The sequence below is a fragment of the Lepidochelys kempii genome, chromosome 4, assembly GCF_965140265.1.
Source record: "Lepidochelys kempii isolate rLepKem1 chromosome 4, rLepKem1.hap2, whole genome shotgun sequence".
Taxonomy (NCBI): domain Eukaryota; kingdom Metazoa; phylum Chordata; order Testudines; family Cheloniidae; genus Lepidochelys; species Lepidochelys kempii.
Window position 1 is genome coordinate 26,704,933 of NC_133259.1, and position 19,246 is coordinate 26,724,178.

Consider the following 19,246-nt stretch of genomic DNA (forward strand, 5'->3'; position numbering starts at 1 on the left):
GTTTTTGTTTCCACAGGTTAAAAACTTCTACTCCTATAAAAATGAACCTGCAGTTGTTCAAAATCTCAAGAGAGGTCTGGCTAGTCTATTTCAGATACAGCTGCACTCTGGTGCTGCCAGGGAGGTACTGTACTACATCAGCAATATAGAGATAATCAGATTGATAGAGTCCTGAATGCATGTATGTGGTTCCCATTGACTTCACGAGTATTTAAAGGCCAGGACAGAATTTGTCCTTTTGTTTAAACTTGAACTTGTGATTGAAAAGATCATTGGTGGAGCCTTTGGTTACACTATGTTTGGCTACATTCAAAGTTGCAGATGTTTAACTTTATAAGATTTAAAAACTAATTTAGTGAAACCAGAGCTACCCCTGTGTGGACATACTTAATTTGATTTAAAAGTCCCTTGTTTCAATTTTGTTTAATTCACTAAAGAATCAATTTAAACTAAATCAACATAAGTGAGGTTTAAATAGAATTAAGAGTGTCCATGCAGGGTTAGCTAAGCTCATGAAACTTGGAACATGGACAAGGCCAGAGTCTTGCCAAAATTCACTCCAGCACAGGCAAATGCAGTGCCATCATCATCATCATCATCATCAACTGTTTAGAAAATTCACATTTGTTAAATTAATGTTTACTTTGCTTCACATGCCGCTAATAAAAAATAATTTTTGCCCATCCAAGAGAAAGTACTTTTTGCATAAGTTAAAAACAAACAAAAATAAAACCAGCAGCCTCTCTTACCCCCCCCACAAACTAGAAAACAATGAACCCAAAATGAAAATCAACCTCGGACAATACACCACCTCTCACACAAGTACCCAAGAATTAAGAAAACAGATTATCTTTGGAGTACACCCTATAGCACAACAGATTGATTCAAGTAATTGCCCGTGGACATGCTGTTAAGACTCCTGCAGGTTGCAAATATTGCAAGCCTGCCATCCAGTAAAGACGGTGTACGTGTATGAGAGGGAAAAAACAAACATCAAAAACATGACAACAAATGAGAAATGGGTGACACTGAAAATAGTTTTTCTTTTTCCTTTTTCAAGGTGGACGTCTCTGGGAAATGCAATGTTACTTACCATGCTCGAGAAAGTCAAGTGACTAAAATTAAAGCCCTGGGCACCTGTGAAATCGAAAAGACAGGATTTACAAGCCATAATGAGGTACAATGTGGTTCATTTTTGAAAAAAATAAATACAAGAATCAGCATGTCAGATTCTAACATGTCAGTATGTCTAAAATTAAAAGAGCCAGTTCTGAGCCATAGTTTATTTGATGTTTGCCCATACGCAGTGGTAGATATGTGTGACCAATGGAAGTCATTTTAATGTTCATTATTTGTTTTACCTTAAAATACATTCTGATTATACCCTCTTTACTTGCTCTCATTTATTCCCTTCCTTGCATTGTAGAGCGCATGCTACAGCTGCATGTTTCATGCAGGAGACTTCCTAGTATATGCTTTACCGCAAAATACTGTGTGCATTACCAACAAATGAAAATGTGGGGGTAGATCCTCAACCGTGTAAAATGTCATAGTTCAACTGAAATCAATGGAATTAGAACATGTATACCTGCTGGTGATCTGATCCAGGATGTATTTTACTTGCAGTGTCTATGGAGACTTCCAGGATGTCCTGTCTTCTTTGTGGTTTTAATTATTATGTGTTTCTTTCTATGTGGGTAAAGCTTCTATATATTTGCAGAGCTAGTAATAATTGTAAACCCTTCCCCAGCTATTATATATGTGTTTAGTACATACTGCAGATGTAGGGCCAGATCCCTAACCCGATATGGCACTTCGGTGGCATAGGGAGGTAGTAAATTTGGCTGAACTGCACAGCTGGTTCCCCTGGCATGACAAAGGAGGTATGGTATGGATGTGGCCACAAAGCATCTGTGCCCTAGTGATCCATGGCTAGCATAAATGCCCCCTTTGGGCTGTTACTAATGAGTGCAACTTAGAGCCAGGCTAAGGGTACTCAAGCTAACCCGAGAGCCCAAACTAATCCTTGTCCACTGTAGAGATCCATAAAGCACAAAGGCGGTATACAGCCATATTTGCCCTGCTCCTTCTTGGCTCCTGCACCGAGGGCAGTGTGGCTGGGCCTAAGCATTGAGCGCCTAGTATTTCAAGCTTACCACAAAGAATTCAAGTTGTTTATGAACAGGTCATTAGAGTAGATAGCTAGTTTCCTTTCCACAATATGTTCTAGATATGGGAGGCCAACAATGTTGGGCCAGATCCTGCAACACCAACTCACATGAGGAAATCTGACTCCTAGGAGTTGCCCCACTGATTTTCTCGAGAATCTTGTTTTCTGGTGGTTGCCTTTAAAAAAAAGAAAAAACCTTGATCTACGAATTATTGAGTGTCTTTTCAGCAATATTCAATTCCCTAGCCCCCCGTTTCTCTCCCCACCACCCTCTGTGAGGTAGGGAAGCATTATTGCAATTTGCCAATGAAATATTTGAGAGGCATAACGGGGAAGTGATTGGCTCATGGTCACAGATAAGGAAATCATGTCAGAAATTAAATGAAAGCTCTGGAGATCTTGGCTCCCAATCCTGGGCTTAGATCTCTTTCCTACACCAGGGGGACAGGCCCAGTCCCACATTCCTCAACAGGGCCTTAGTTCAGTTAGAGTTTTGCCTTGGACTGTAGGATCTGGCCCTATTTTCTTGTTTGTTATTATTTTTCAGCTTTTAGATGTCAGTACAAAAGTCACATCTGCTACAATTTATGTCCTAGAAGACAGCTTTATTAAATCTGTGAGAGCAGAAGAGAATCATGTTTTGTCTCTGAATTTCCGGCAAACGACAAATGCCAAAATAGTTTCCAAGTAAGGTGGCTAATTTGATTTTTTTAAATGTTTAACTGTTAAATCCAACTAATAATGGCTGGGTAGGAATAATTAATTATATATATTTTAGATGTTTACTTAACCTTATAATTAAAAATAGAAAACCATCGACTAGTGTATATATTCAGTGTATGTAACTATACTTTGCAGTCACTTCTGTCATCATTCTCCCTCCCTCACTATTTCCTGTTGTTTGTTATACACACTTGTGGTGTCTTGTCTTAAATTAGGGCTCACGTCTGCAAACATGTTTATTTTATTCATGCAAGCAGTGCCATTGACTGCAATGAGACTGCTAGTGTGAGTAAAGTGTCTGCACGATCATGGCCTAAGACCATAAACTCTTCAGAAAGGATTTCTGTCCAACCTATATGTTTGTGGAGTACCTAGTTCAATGGGGCGCAAATGTACTATCATGCCGCAAATAATAAATAATGAAATAATAATAGTTGAAGCTGGTCAGACCATTTTGAAAAATTCAGGGTGTCTATGAATTTTTTTTTTTAAAGAGTGCTGATTTTTTTGGATAATGATATTTTTTCAGTTTTTGATCACATTCTTAATGGAGGTATTAAGCCATAACAACATTCCAGTTTTGGAGTCATTCCATTTCTGCATCCTCTCATTTCTTTAGTAGAATTTTAAACAGAGATTGACCCAAGCTGCAAGATGCATCTCCACATCTAGACTTCCAGCATCTGAAAGTTCAGAGGTGTTTGGATCATGGCCTGTTATATAGATCGGGATGAACTGCAAAATTTGGAACAATGTCTGAGTCCAGACTCCTAGATCCACCAGAGTTTGGAGGCATTCATATCCAATGAATTGGTTCAGGAACATTTTTAGGGTTTGTCTACTAAGACTTAGTGTGCAGCAAACCAAGGTGCCAATGTACAGCTCACTAGCGTGCTGCACACAAATTCACCCTGTGGACCCTGCTGCTGCACACTGAAAGATCCACAGTGAGCATTGACATACTGCTGTTTGGGTGGCAGGGTCCACGTGGACAATTAGTGCACAACCAGCTAGTGCACTGTAGATTTGCACCCCAGCTTGCAGTGTACTAAGTCTCCATATAGACAAGCCCTTAGCATTATTTTTACACCTACAAGTTCTGGAAGGCTGTTTCCCATATGTTATGGAGCTGAATCCCAGAAAATAGCCTAATATTTGGGCACCTTATTCATTAGACAGATCAATTTCCTCCATTTCCCTCCAGCAACACCTCCACTAGTGTTAAATCCTCCTGATAGCTTAAAATGGAAAAAAGATTTACAGTGTTTTCCTATAACTTCTCAAATGAGAAATTAATTGATTCTATGATTCACATCAATGGGATAATATATTTCTTTCTTGACATGATTCATTTATTTCTTCAAAACACATTCCGACTTAACAGTGTTTTTTCAATATGTGGCTGTGCAGGCAGAAACTGGAACTGAAGTCAACAGAAGCTGGCCCTGGAGTGATTGCTGGGAAGCAGGTTGCCAGCGTTATCAAGACTTTGGACCCTAATTATATAGCACTTCCACTAGTGGCAGAGCCAGTCAAGACTGAATGCAAAAACTGTCCCTCAGTAAGTAAACACACGGTTAGAGACTTAAATTCAAGGAGGTGAGTAGAACAGGTTTGAAAAAGAAATTTCTATCCAACAAATATGCCAAAGAAAGATGTGTAATATATCATTATAAATGCCCCAGGAATTCCCCCAAACTTCTGAACATTATGGTAGTGCTGTAGTGAGTCAACAACCAAGGCTGAGTTGAGTTTTGCACTTGAAGTGGAATTAAACCCTTTTGTATTCTATGAATAATATCATGTATCTCCCTCTAAACTTATAGCACATATTCTTAACAATAGGTAATGAAGTTTCTGAGAATTTACAAGTAAATTCTTAAATGTATTAATTAGAATCACTTTAAAATAAAATGGGCCTTTTATATGTATTTTTTTGAAAGTCTAACCTTTCTTCCCACTCCCTCGAGCAAAACAATCTTGCTTTTTGAGATTTGACTTACACACTAGCAAAATCTAAGATAAAAGCTACTTTAAAAAAGTGTATTGATATTATCAACAAATATTTTAACTGATACTATGATAACTGATTTTTTTTTTCAGTGAACTGATATCCTAGAATTTAGAAGTTATGATTCTAAAAACTTTTTGATGTGGAAGGTATGGCTCCAATTCAGCAAGATACTGAAGTATGTGCATCATTTTAAGCACTTTTAATGGTCTATTCATGCACTTAAAATACCTTTCTGTCCTGGAGCCTGTGTAAATTATTTGGCAGTAAAATCATGCTGTAATGTTGTCTTTTTTCCTAGAGTTTGTATAGCTGCACAGAAGTTAAAAAAACATAAGCTGGGGAAATCTGAAACAGAAGGGATATTGCATGAGTAGTAAAGAAGTTCTGAAGGTGCGGGTACATCAATGGGAGGCAGACAGCTGAGAAAGAGGGGTGCCCTCCTTCACCATGGGGTTCTGCTTATGAATGTTTACACTGAACAGTTTCTCACTTCTTATTGCGAGACCTGAGGTCAAATAGTTTGGATCTGAATTTGTCATAATAGTTGTAGAGATAATTTCCAGGCCAAATTAAAAATCATTGGGTATCTTTACAGAGCAGTGCATGAGGAATGAGGCATGACATTCTCACTATAAACCTAGGGGAATGCTGACAATGGAGTCCTGCTTCCCTGCTGTATTCGAGTGTAACTGCTATACAAAGACTGGGTCTATAAACAGAACACTACATCCAGAACAGCAACATCATAATATTTAGTACTTCCATGTCATAATATACATTAATACCACTCTGATATAGTATGCCATACACCTTTACATTGTCAAAGGCCTTCACAGACATTACCTAGATCACTTAGGTGTGGTTAGGATTAGTAAAAGTAACCATTATCCCCATTTTACAAGTAGGAAACCTAGATACAGAGAAAAAAAGGCCAAGATTTTTAAACTTGGAAGCTTAAAGTTAGGCATGCAAATCCGTATTTAGGCACCTCACATAAGTCACTTGATTTTCAGAAGTACTGAGCAATCATTGTTCTTATATAAATGGGTGCTCAACATTTCTGGGAATCAAGCCATTTATTAAGATGGCTACTTTAGTCACGCACATTTGAAAATTTTGGCTTAAGGAACTTTCCCCAGGCGTCACAGTTGAAATTTGAAGCTGCTTCTCATGTAGTTTAACTATTAACTTGTCAACACATAAAAATAGTAACTGCATTATAATTTTTCTTTATCCATTTTACATGATTTCTAACTGCAACAGGTGAAGCATTTCCTGGCAATTAATGACCAGATGAATTCGAGACCCCAAGTTCTTCTTGGGGCCTAACCTCCTCAAACTGGTCAGCTGCCGGAAGATGCAAAAGAATCATTAAAGCTGGATGAATGTTAAAAGATGATTTAGAGTAACCTAGTGTAAAGTAAAAGACATTGATTGTCTAGAGCACACCAACCAAAGTGCGTCACTCACCACAAAAATCCATTTCTCTGTGATGTATATTTATTCATTTTCAGCTTACAATAGCAATATTGACCTTGATGCTGGGTATCAGTGACCAGCAGAGATTAACAGCCCCAGGCCATCTATTCCTCCCAGATGGTCATTAATCCCCAGGAAATATCCAGTGCCTCTGCCATTGTTGCCTAATTACTGTCTGTTACAGTTCATGGAATTACACTCTGTAGCACTGAAATTATACTTCTGTTTGCAGGCAGGTTCAAGTGTTCTAGCTTAATACAAACCCTGTGAAGATAGAATATTTTAGCAAAGATTGAACTGGTATTGATGTGAATTCCCACTTTGGAGAACTGCAATAAACACTGCTGAAAAGAACAGATGAGTTTTCACCAAGGAATGTCCTAGATAATACTAGATAACAGAAGTGGAGGCAGGTGATAGAACAGAGAAAAGGTCAAAATACCTGTACAGATTTCTTACAAAAGGTGTCTGAAAGAAAGTAACCCTCTCAACCTCTAAATTTCTTAATGTGGAACATGGGCTTCTAAAATACAGCAATGGGAAGTCTGGAAATGTATAAAATTGATGCAGAGAGCTTAGCTGGATTGAAAAAAGGGATTGGACATTTATATCAATAACAGGAACATCCGGAGGTACAATAGTAAGGATTTAAAAAAGAGAGAGAGAGAGGATGACAACAATTGAATGGGATATAAATCCTCACAATTCAGGACATAAACTAATCTCTAACCACAGAAGGAAGGAAGAAACTTTTCTTTTGGACATATTATTCCACAACTGCCTACTGCAGGGTTTCATGCCCCTCCCGCTCAAGTATCTTGTACTTCCCACCTTTGTGCACAGGATACTTGACTTAGAGGAACCATTGGTCTGATTTAGTATGGCAGTTCTTGTTTACCTGTAGTGCTGGTGCATCACTTTTGACTGGCTCTTTATCTTGGCCTAAATTTCACCCCCTTTCCCTTCCACAACTGTTGTGCAGCATGCTGTGCCCCACTTGATTGCTATCCACCACAGCAGAGGTAGATGTATTTCAGTTGTATAGTTTGTGGAGCACTTTAAAGATACTTTGGGATGACGTGCTATATACATGTAAAATATTATTAATGATTCAACAACTGAAAGCATGCAAAATCATCCTGGTTCCAATACTCTGCTAACTACCATTTTATAAAGCAGCTACAAATTGCTACCCCTCTTCACCATACACAACTGTAGAAGACAGAAAAGGGAAAGTCTTACGGGGGCATATGCAAAGGCTTCTTGCAGAAGTGCCACCTTCTAAAAATAATTTCAATGTGGCATTTCACATTTCTTTCTGTCGTGAAGTTTCAAGAAAACTAGAGCCAAATTTTATGAACACTATATTTACAGAGGCTGCTGAGACCTGGAAAAGTTTTAAGGAACACATGGTACCATAACAGAGGCATATTAAGTGATATCTATCTAAGGAATCTCCAGTTTATGAGATTTCAGCTAGTATAAACTATACTCAACATAGCTATCATGGTACTGATTTCTGAGAATTGAGACCAGTGCGTAAGGTTTGACATCAATTTGTTTAATTATTTTGCAGATTTCTGAGCACTGGCAGGCTATCAGGAAACAACTAGAACCTGAAAACCTTTCCAAAGCTGAAGCAACAAGAAGTTTTTTGTCCTTTATTCAGAACCTCAGGGAAGCTACAAAAGAGGAGATACTTCAAATTCTTAGAAGTGAAAGAAATGCAGTACTGTAAGTCACCAAGAGCAACCTTTTATGGTCTAATAAAGTGTTTACAAAACACAAAAAATGTGAGGTGGGTACATGGGAGGGAGTAACTCATAGACATACATGTGTAGTCATATTAGGGATATGCTAGATCTGTAATAGTTAACACTTTTTCTATCTACATGAAAGGGGAAGTTTTTGTATGATAGTGTTTGCTTCTGCAATAACATGTTCTTGCAGTTTATTATTCAGCCCCTAGATGCCTCTGGCAACTGTATAGCATCCCAGACAGTGTGGTCTCTGGTAAACAACAGAATCAAAGCTGGAACTCACGCTGAGTGGAAACCCCTTCATCTGGAGTTATAGCTCTTTTCCTTTTACAGACACACTTTTCCTTTTTCAGATTTAATCTTGTGGATTTTAAAACACTCAGAACACTTCTAAGCCTTTTGTCATACTCTTCCTCTGTATTGGCATAAAACAAAATATAATCTAAGTGTATGGCTACCCCTTGCTGTCCTTCAACTATCTTGCTCTGGAAGATTTCAGGAGCACTGGTTTTGCTAAAAATGTAAATGCTGAAAGCAGTAGCAGCCAAAAAGAGTAATAAATGTTACCTGTGATTTACTTGCCATGATAAGACCTGTCAATAGCCCAACCTCTTTGTTTCTGTAAGTAGCAGTGTCTTTTCAATACATTGCCTAACACACTTCAATAACGTGTTAATTTCCACTCCTCCCTTTACAGTCCTCAGCTGGTGGATGCTGTAACCTCTGCTCAGACCCCAGCCTCACTGGAGGCTATGCTGGAGTTCCTGGACTTTAAGAATGGAAGCAGCTCTGTTCTACAGGAGCGGTTCCTATATGCCTGTGGATTTGCTTCTCACCCCAATGAGTTGCTACTGAAATCTTTAATTGTAAGCCAAAATGGCAGAAAAAACACAAGCTAATTTATTACTCAAAGAGCCTAAGCCACACTGAGAGGGGAGGGAAGGGGCGTTGTCCAAGCACCTCACAACTTTGAGGTGTGCACATTCTGCTGCAGGTTGTGGCTCATACAGTACCCACAATGCATAGGATTTCAGATGCAGAACCTATATCTACTTTGTAAAATGTCACCTCTGCTTACACCACGGAAAACCTATTACGTAACAGTATGTAGATACATCCCAGTTCTCCTAGAGTGGGGTGGGCAAACTTTTTGGCCCGAGGGCCACATCTGGGTATAGAAATTATATGGCGGGCCATGAATGCTCATGAAATTGGGGTTGGGGTGCGCAAGGGGGTGAGGACTCTGGCTGGGGGTGTGGGCTCTGGCATGGGGCCAGAAATGAGGAGTTCAGGGTGCAGGAGGGGGGTCCGGGCTGGGGCAGTGAGGGTGGAGTGTGAGCTCCAGCTGGGAGTGCGGTCTCGGGATAAGGGGTTTGGGGTGTAAGAAGGTGCTCCAGGCTGGGACTGAGGGGTTCAGAGGGCAGGAGGGTGATCAGGGCTGGGGCACGGGGTTGGGGTGCTGGGGAGTGGCTCAGGGGTGCAGGCTCAGGGCAGCACTTACCTCAAGTGGCCCCAGAAGCAGCGGCATGTCCCCCATCTGGCTCCTCCGTGGAGGCGTGGCCAAACAGCTCTGCTGCACGCTGCCCCGTCCGCAGGTACCACCCCGAAAGCTCCCATTGGCCGTGGTTTCCGGCCAATGGGAGCTGTGGCACTTGGGGTGGGGGCAGTGTGCAAAGCAGAGCCCCCGGCTGCCCCTATGCGTAGGAGCAGGAGGAGGGACATGCTGCTGCTTCCAGGAGCCACACAGAGTGGCCCTCAACCCTGCTCCCTGGCTGGAGCGGGGAAAGCCCCATACCTCGCTCCCCACCAGGAGCTCAAGGGACGGATTAAAATGGCTGGCAGGCCGTAGTTTGCCCATCCCTGTCCTAGAGACTACCAGATCAAGCAACATTTTACAAATTGTTCTTGTGAGTATACCAATTCAGAGATGAAATATATAAGAGCTAAGTATTTCTATTATCTGTTGATATCAGGCTTTAAACATCAGCTTCATAAGGAACTGCTGGGCCAGATATTCTGAATGAAACTTAAAAGGAAAAAAACTACATTTATTACACCCGACAGCAGAGCAGTACTCTGCTGAGTACGAGTGCGATCCTGTGAGGCGATGAGCACCCTCCTCTCCCAGAGAAGTCAACAGGAGTGAAGGGCGCTCAGCACACTGCAGGATTTGTACCATTCTATTTAGATGTGAAGGCTAACAGTGTTCCCTTTCAATACCAGAATAGATTCCAGGGCCAGATTGGAAATAGTGAAATCAGAGAAACTGTTACCATCATCGTTGGTGCACTCATCAAAAAGCTGTGTGACAAGGGAGGCTGCAAACTTCCAGTAAGTATTTGCTGTTTTTCTACTGGCCAAATTCTGCCATTGGATGCACATGCACAACCCCTGCTGAAAGTATTGGGAGACTCATTAGGGTGACCAGAGAGCAAGTGTGAAAAATCGGGACGGGTATAGGAACCTATATAAGACAAAGCCCCAAATATCAGGACTGTCCCTATAAAATCGGAACATCTGGTCACCCTAAAATTCATGCAAGCATCTCTCAGAATTTGCCCTCAGGTTTTTAACATAGCTTACAGACACCTAATGTGATGGACAGACTTCCTTTAGAACAGGTTTTATTTTGTGCCCTGGGGGTCAGATTCTGATCTCCGTTACGTCTTTTGGGAATGCAGATAACTCTAACAACTCCTGATTTACACTAGGGTAACTAACATCAGACCTCTCTCTAATCCCAAATGCCTGTATGTTCCGAGCCTGGCGGTAGACATGGTGCTTTTGTCTGGTTTTGCAGAAGTTTTTGGTATCCCCTGAAAACTTTGTGCAGTCAGGGTCTACCTAAAACATAGAAACAGCAAATTCACTGGACCAGGAATATTGGTCCAGTGCTGGACTGTATCTAATCTGTGCTCAGTGCAGGGAGCTCCTAGGACTGATTCTATGCCATTCTATGGGTCGTGACAAGAAGTATAGCAACCTGAGGGACAAGGAGTCCTCAGCTGGCCAGATCTGCTGGATGTATGACTCCTTTGCACCGCTGAAGAGCATCCAGCCAGCACCCAAGGATTTACACCTTTTATTTTTCTGTTAAGTGCCATGCATTCCTATACCACTGTGTGAATAGGCAAGAAGGAACATTTCCCGTGTCATTTTTTTCTGTCACAATTATTTAAATTGTGTCTGTTGGCCTCAACAGTGGAGTCTGTAAGTTCCTTGAACCAACACGTGCATGCTAAGTGAGTGGCATGTTTAGGGCTCATGCATCGGGGCATGCCTGTCGATTCAAGGAAGTTTTCAGTATGCAGCTGAAAAGTCGTAACTTTGCTAAATGTGACAAACTATGTTTTCAACCAGCCAAAAGTATCAGGACCCAGTCCTGCAGCTCCAACTCACATGGGCATTGACCACGCTTAGCACCTTGCAGGAAGCGCTTAGCAGCTCGGAGGATCAAGTCTTAAATGTGGCATCTATTTTCTTTTCAGGCTGTTGTGCGAGCTAAGAAGCTGATCCTAGGAGGATTAGACAGGGCAAAGAAAGAGGATGATGTGAAGATGTACCTGCTGGCAATGAAGAACGCCCTTCTGCCTGAAGGAATTCCACTGCTGCTAAAATATGCTGAGTCAGGAGAAGGGCCCATCAGTAACATTGCTGTCACTGCTCTGCAGAGATATGGCATCTCTTTCATCACCAGTGAGGTGAGAAGATTTACTGCAAGGAAAAAAGTACAAGAGAGGACATTTAAAATCAAATGTAAATTAAGTGGAGCCCATTCTTCATGTCTCACCCCATTTCAATTTACACTAGATATTTTTTTTTCAATAAATGGTCTTTTGTACCCTCTCATGGTGTAGCCAGAAAACTGTTCATGGCAGTTTTGATCTCTATACCTCTCTCTCTTCCCATTGAGCAGTATCTAGAATTAATTGGCTCTAGAGTCACATGCAACAATTATGGTACAGCATGTGGAGATCCCGGCTCTGATCTGAACTCCATTCACAGATATGCTCACTTTGCTGTGTAGCACACAAGAGACATTAGAGGGAATGCTGAACATGTGAATCAGAGTAAACAGGATCCTTCCTTGCCCCCCAAGTAGCTAAGGAAAATGGGTGGCAAGGAGGAGAGAGAGGTACCTCTGTCTTCCTTCCCAGCAGCCAGGAAAGGGATAGGTTAAGAGGAATACTGAGAGATGATGGCAAATGGAACTACAGAAGATTACCCCAGAGCGAGATCCAGACATCACTGCATTGCACTGTGTACTTCTGTTGCTGTTCTGCACCAACCATTGCTGACCTTGCATTGCCATGATGCAATTTCACAACGCAACCATCTCAGTCCATCAGCAGGCCATGACTGCTTCGCTCTCTGTCACTCCATTAGTTAGGAAGTAGCTCTGCAGTCCTTCATGGTAAGATACCTCAATAGCAGACAATCCTTAGCTTGTGGGAAATGTATGATTACTTTTAAGAAACCTCTTCTCTTAACCATTTATAGAAATCTCCTTAGCCATTGTCAGCATTGTATTAGTTCTCCTCCACTATGTTCTGGCCAACAATCTTCCTGACAGTGCTAATGTGTAAGTATGAGCTATTGTGCGTATGAGCTATTGTTGAGAACATAATGGCTGTGCCATTTCCTTGCACAATCACCATACTACTAGTGTTTATTGTGTAAAGTGACACAGGGAGCATAAAAAGCACTATATTAAAACATACTTGAATGTATTAGCTATGGACCTAGACTTGACAGCATTCAGGCTATGTGTTTGCATCTCTGACTTCATAAATTAGTATGATTCCAAGCTGTACATTTTCTATGGATACCTGTGATTTATTAGGTGAATATTCTATTTTCTGATTAGGTGAAGGAAACCATGAACAGGATTTATCACCAGAATTATAAAATTTATGAAAAGACCCTCAGAACCACGGCAGCTGCCATCATCTTCAGCAGTAACCCATCCTACATGGAAGTGAAAAACCTCTTGCTTTCTATTGGAGAACTACCATTGGAAATGAACAAGTACATGCTCTCATTAGTCCAAGATATACTTCATTTTGAAATGCCTGCAAGGTACATTATGTTTAATATATGTGTGTATATACACACACACACACACACACACACACACAAATGTACAGGCATACACAGATATAAACAAACAGTTTTTTACTTATTGCTCTCCGTACTAATGTGACGGGATAAAAACAAAGCATATTCAGTTAATAGCTAAATAATGTGTAGTTTTTAAGAGATCATAAGTGGGCACATGCTCATCTTTCTATTTTTGGCTACTGACATTTTAAAATAAATCCATATATTCCAGGGGCAGACACTGAACGCCTGACAGGAGATTTTCAAAGGCACAAATGGCGCCTAGCTCCCTGCTGATTTTCGATTAGTTAGGTGCTTTCCTGCCAGTTATGCCTTTGAAAATCTTCCCACCTGGTCTTCATTCTTGATGTTCGATGGAGCTTATGTTTTGTGTTTCCGGAAGGTGAAGCTCTTTGAAAAGTTGCAGCATTAAAAGAAAATCATTGAAATATCTTTCATTCTAGACTGTTAGTTTTCAAATAAAACCATTTTAACTGATAACCTTCCTGCAACCAAACCCAGATCTGTGGCCAAGACCTTATAAAAGTATCTCAACAATTAAGCCAGGTATTTAACAAAAAATCTTCCGGTCGTAATCTTTTACATTTCTGTTATTGAAATATCAATTTATATAGACAGATTAAGAATCTTACATTCAAAAGAACATTAAAGGTGCAAAGTGAAGCACCAAAAAGTCAGATACCACCTGTTCTGTGCATAGGAACTTCACTCCCCAGGGGTTTGTCCATCTAGGACCTTAAAATTCTTTCAGGAAAGAAAGGAAATAATCAACACTGGGTGGAATTTTCAAAAGTGCCTAAACGATTCAATGGGACTTGTGCTCCTAAATTTCTTAGGCAGTTTCTGAAATACCATCTATTATCCCTTATCTATTTATCTTCAGGTTTTAGGAACTGATGATCCAAAGCCCTGTGAAGTCAATTAAAAGATTCCCATTGACTTCAGTAGGCTTTGAGTCAGGCATAGAGTAGTTTGCGCAAAGCTAAATCTTCTCTTTCCCAATAGGCTGACAGTCTTAATGTTCTCATGGAAGACAGTGCAGTAGCAAATTAGTTTTGTTTTATTTTTTAAATAATGCAGCAAAATGATTCGTAAAGTTCTGAAGGACATGGTTGTTCATAACTATGATCGCTTCTCCAAGACTGGGTCTTCTTCTGCCTATTCTGGCTACGTGACACGTATGTAACCAGAAAAATAGCTTTTTAAGCCTGTTTATATTGCTGGTCACTTGACTTAGTGGCAGGCATTATTAATATTTGGTGTCTTTGTCGATTAAGGTGGTCCTGATGCATCATCCACATACAGCCTTGACATCCTCTACTCAGGCTCTGGGATTTTAAGAAGTAGTAACATGAACATCTTTCTTTTCAATAAAAATGCTCACCTTCATGCCAGCCAGGTAACTGCCATGCACTATGTAAACACTGATCTAGCATATGGCCTGTTCCTGCAGCCTTTAAACTAATGTATCTCCCATTGAAAACCATGGGGGTTTGTGCATTTAAGGACTATTGCGTCAGGCAGAGAATATGCCAATAACAGAAAAAACTGCTGACAATGAGGCAAATGTATTATACAAAAGAAAGGCAGTTCCTTATAGAACAGATCCAAAGTTTTACTTCTAGGGAAAGACTATATAGTCTACCTGCTAGGCGCAAATTCCATCCACATCTAATTAATGGCAATAGTTGCTATGAGACTGTTTTACTGTCTGTTTCTCCTACTGCTTTGAAACACTGTTATATTATGATCAGATGCTTTTTTCACTGAAAGTAAAATTTAAAAAAAATTAAGTTAACTTTAAATTTCAACTCTTCTGTAGTAGAAATTCTTGTAGTGTTTAAAATTCCAGATCGGGCACTTTGTCATGGATAGTGTCTCACTTTTGCCTTTTAGGTTGTGATTGAAGCTCAAGGCCTAGAAGCCATAATAGCTGCATCTGCTGATGAAGGCGAGGAAAACCTGGAGTCCTTTGCTGGCATGTCAGCAATCTTGTTTGATGTTCAACTCAGGCCCGTTACCTTTTTCCAGGGGTATGGAGATTTAATGTCTAAAATGATCTCGGCAACTGGAGATTCTATGAATGTGGTGAAAGGACTTATCCTTCTGACAGATTACTCACAGGTACTAATATCTCATTCTAAACTTTTTTTGTCTCTCAGGTGGACACACACCCACACGCTCCTCCAGACACATTAAATTAATCTGACTGTTTGCTCCACTTATTTGATACTGAAGAGTCTATAAGACTTTGCTTACTTTTCAATCCAAAGGGAAATTATGTAGTGCATGAAATCAGAAGACAGGAAATCAGCCTGGATAGAAGAAAAAGAGTTAAGATAAAGGCTGCAAATACATATCACTCTAAAAAACCACTTTACTACTATAAAAAACAAACCAGTTCCCTGCGGAAAAACCCTCCAGCTTCCCAACATATACTCTCTAACCAGTTATTTTGTAATGTACAGTTCCTATTAAAGTGGAGGGCTCACCAACAGCCATCTGTTTTTATAGCTCAGAAGTTATCCAGTGATCTGAGACCCATCTTGTTCATCTTGTCAAATGCTCAGCTAAGTTACCCAGGCTTGCATGCACCATGTGATCTTCCTTAACGGCTCACTTTACAAGCTTAGTGCTAGCATTGTTCAGAATTTACTGTGAATTCACAGAGTGCAATTTTCAAAGGCTCATAAGTCAGTGACATCAAAATGATCTGTCATCGGAAGTCAAAAAGGCTCTTCTCAGTAACCATTCTTCCCTCAACCAAATTGGCACCAGCGATGCTAAAAAAAAAGTTACAAGGTTTTTTCTTTGCATGTGATGGGGTGAGTGTTTTTCACTGTCCTTGTATCGCCAAGCCACTGAGTTATATTTGGTCAAACTTTCCCAAACAATTCCTCTTCAGGTGGAAATCACCAAAGGTGAAGGGTTCGGACATTATAACCATCTGAAAACAGGGATTTAAAGTTGAATCTATTATTCTGTGCCGACAACAGCACTGCAGATAATCTTTGCATCTTTAACCAACACCATATGCACTAAACCCAGCTTCAGATATGGAACAACCATGCATCTGAGTAGCACTTAACCTAGAGCGAAGAGGCAGCATGTGGACTGTTTTTTCTGTTCTGCTTAAATACAGATATGTGGAACTGGTAAATCTAATGGTAGAACTCAACCTATAGAAGAACTGTAGGCTCCAGTTTTATCCCAAAGCAGTACTGTATTGGATTACTGGGCAAGCATAGTGCAAACAGCTCCTAGTGCAAAAGTTCAGAGAGGCTCCAGCCGTGGAACTTTTCACTTCATAGAATCTCATTTATCTCCCCTACTTTTTGGTGGAGGAGAATGCCAAACTGTTCAAAGACAGTCTGACTAACACTGTACCCTTAAAAAGAAAAGAAGTACTAGTGGCACCTTAGAGACTAACCAATTTATTTGAGCATAAGCTTTCGTGAGCTACAGCTCACTTCATCCGATGCACGCTGTAGCTCATGCTCAAATAAATTGGTTAGTTTCTAAGGTGCCACTAGTACTCCTTTTCTTTTTGCGAATACAGACTAACACAATACCAACCAGAAATGATCAGCAATACCAACCAGAAATGATCCTGAGCACCAAGTCTTCTGCAGCAGAGGATTGGCATTTGCATTTGAAATCAAGCACAGCCACTTTTAAATGGTTCTGTCAGCTAAGAGTTTCACACCCAGTGCACAAACTGTGAACTAAAGTTCACAGAGAAAACGGGTTGGGTTCTAACAAGATTATATGCCAGAGGTCCAACTAACAGACAGCGTGTCAGTGACTTATTTTACAAACCTGGCAGGTGGGAAACATGATCAGACCTTTATGTTCTCAAGCTCAGATCACATAAGGGCCGTGTTTCCAGAACTAAATCTTTCCAACTGCCGTGCATGCACAAAGCTCCCTAAATATTCTGGCAGAATCACTTGGCTAGGCACCCTGAGAACTCTGCCAGCCAGTGGATTCCAGGCTCCTTAACTTCAGACAACCTAGTAAGAGTGCAGGGCAAGCCAGTGTTGGAGCTGCATGCCATCCCTCACAACAGCAGGGCATATCATTTGAGGTCAGTCACTGAAATTCAGGAAGCCTTGGCAATGGAAGCTCTGTAACAGCACAGTGAGCAGATGGGATCACTCTCTGCTTTCTCTTTTGTATCACTGAGTGCACAGTTGCTGCTCAAGCAAGCTAGGTTCCAGGTAGCAGATACCTCAATTGATCCTTCCTAGCCAAGAAATCACCGGATCCTTTTAAGCTCCATCCACACAGGGTCCTCAACTGGTTTACAATACTGTTCACCAAAAAAAAAAAAGCTTCAGGCTAAACTTTTTTTCTCATAGATTCATAGATATTTAGGTCAGAAGGGACCATTATGATCATCTAGTCCGACCTCCTGCACAATGCAGGCCACAGACTCTCATCCACCCACTCCTGCGATAAACCTCTCACCTATGTCTGAGCGATTGAAGTCCTCAGATCGTGGTTTAAAGACTTCAAGGAGCAGAGGATCCTCCAGCAAGTGACTGAGACTAGTTTTAACAATCATGCTTAAGATTAGAAACAGCCTTCACATTGGTTTGCCACTTCCATATAGGCCCACTATACTGCGTTATAAACATCTTCACCTGAAGTGCCTTTGAACTGTGCTTAGAACTAGAACTCTATCAGGAAACAATGTAAACAGAAGTGTAGATGGAGCCTGAATTGAATGGTAAGACTGGCATTTAAGAATCTAGATCTGAGAGAGGAAAAGAGTCACTCCCTGCACTTGTGCTGATGCCATTGCACCAATAGCCACGATTCACGTAGCTTCTTACCCATGGTTTTTGCTTCCAGGGCACTAACTCTGTTTCCTGGGCCAGCCTGGAGAGTGGCACACAACTGTATGGCTTTATAAAAGAGTTTATAAAACCATCCTGACCAACAGTATGGCTTTATAAAAGAGTTTATAACATTGTTCATCCTTCTCTACAGTGGCCAGTGGTCAGTTACCTGCCAGCCCCATCCACAGTGAGTCATGGTTTGGGGCAATATTGTTTCAGCACAGACAGGGAACAAATGTGTAACAGTAAAGGATGTAGATAGCACAGTTGCTATCCTATTTATAGGAGGATGACTTGAAAGCTGAAAGGAGGAATTTAAAACTGGCCAATTAAACTTTTGAAAACTAATTTCAGAATATTCTATTTTACAGGGACTCTTGAAACAGTATATTCTGTTGTTTTTTTTAAAGTCCTTCAGAACTGTTATAAAGGTTTTTCTTCTCTTTTGTTCATCTTTATATGGATCACTTCAGGTCCTAATTGCTCCACTGCTAACTGACTAAACAGGTGAAAAGTGAAATTGACTACACACAAAGTGTTGTCAAATATACAACATAAAAATACCTGGAAAAATAGTTTTCTTTCATTTGCTCCTTTCAGCTGTAATAGTCATTACTATAGTCAACAGCATTCTCAGACAGATGTGAATTCTAAGTTGATGATGTCCCTTTAAACTCCTGCTCCTGCCCATTACCCATGATGCGGTGTTTTTGTGAGAGAGAATATTCCAAAAATCCACAAACAAATATCCTCAGGGTGCACTATGCATCTATTACCACCTTTCCCAACTTGGTTCAAAGGTTAAGAGTGACAGGGTGGCAAATTATAGTCCCCCTTCATAAAAGAAACACCTCTCATGGAATTATTTTTGAGCCCCCAAAGACACCTGCATTAACGCTCCTGGGTGTAGGAACAATATTTTCTCGGTATCGCACCTGCCAGAAGAGCAGAGAAACTGAATATTTTATGAGGTCAAAGCAGCCATTTGAAAACCAGACACCCCCCCCCCGCAAATAAGTGCCTTTTTCAGCCCTGCCGTTTGCGTTCCATTGCAGGAGTATAGTACGTAGTGGGTCTTTGTTGAAATGTGGTCTACTTCAGCATTTTGAATCAGTACCAAGACATTGATCCCAGT

General features: G+C 40.7%; 1 protein-coding gene across 1 annotated transcript in view; it reads left to right on the forward strand.

Annotated features, from left to right (window-relative positions):
* MTTP (microsomal triglyceride transfer protein) overlaps positions 1-19,246 on the forward strand; it is a 38,776-nt gene that overhangs the window by 10,929 nt on the left and 8,601 nt on the right. The window contains exons 4-15 of the mRNA XM_073340774.1: positions 17-124; positions 1,061-1,177; positions 2,718-2,857; positions 4,304-4,454; positions 7,963-8,120; positions 8,844-9,012; positions 10,370-10,477; positions 11,635-11,847; positions 13,014-13,225; positions 14,348-14,445; positions 14,545-14,666; positions 15,164-15,391. Of these exons, the coding sequence (XP_073196875.1) occupies positions 17-124; positions 1,061-1,177; positions 2,718-2,857; positions 4,304-4,454; positions 7,963-8,120; positions 8,844-9,012; positions 10,370-10,477; positions 11,635-11,847; positions 13,014-13,225; positions 14,348-14,445; positions 14,545-14,666; positions 15,164-15,391 (1,824 nt within the window). The remainder of the gene's footprint in view (positions 1-16; positions 125-1,060; positions 1,178-2,717; positions 2,858-4,303; positions 4,455-7,962; positions 8,121-8,843; positions 9,013-10,369; positions 10,478-11,634; positions 11,848-13,013; positions 13,226-14,347; positions 14,446-14,544; positions 14,667-15,163; positions 15,392-19,246) is intronic.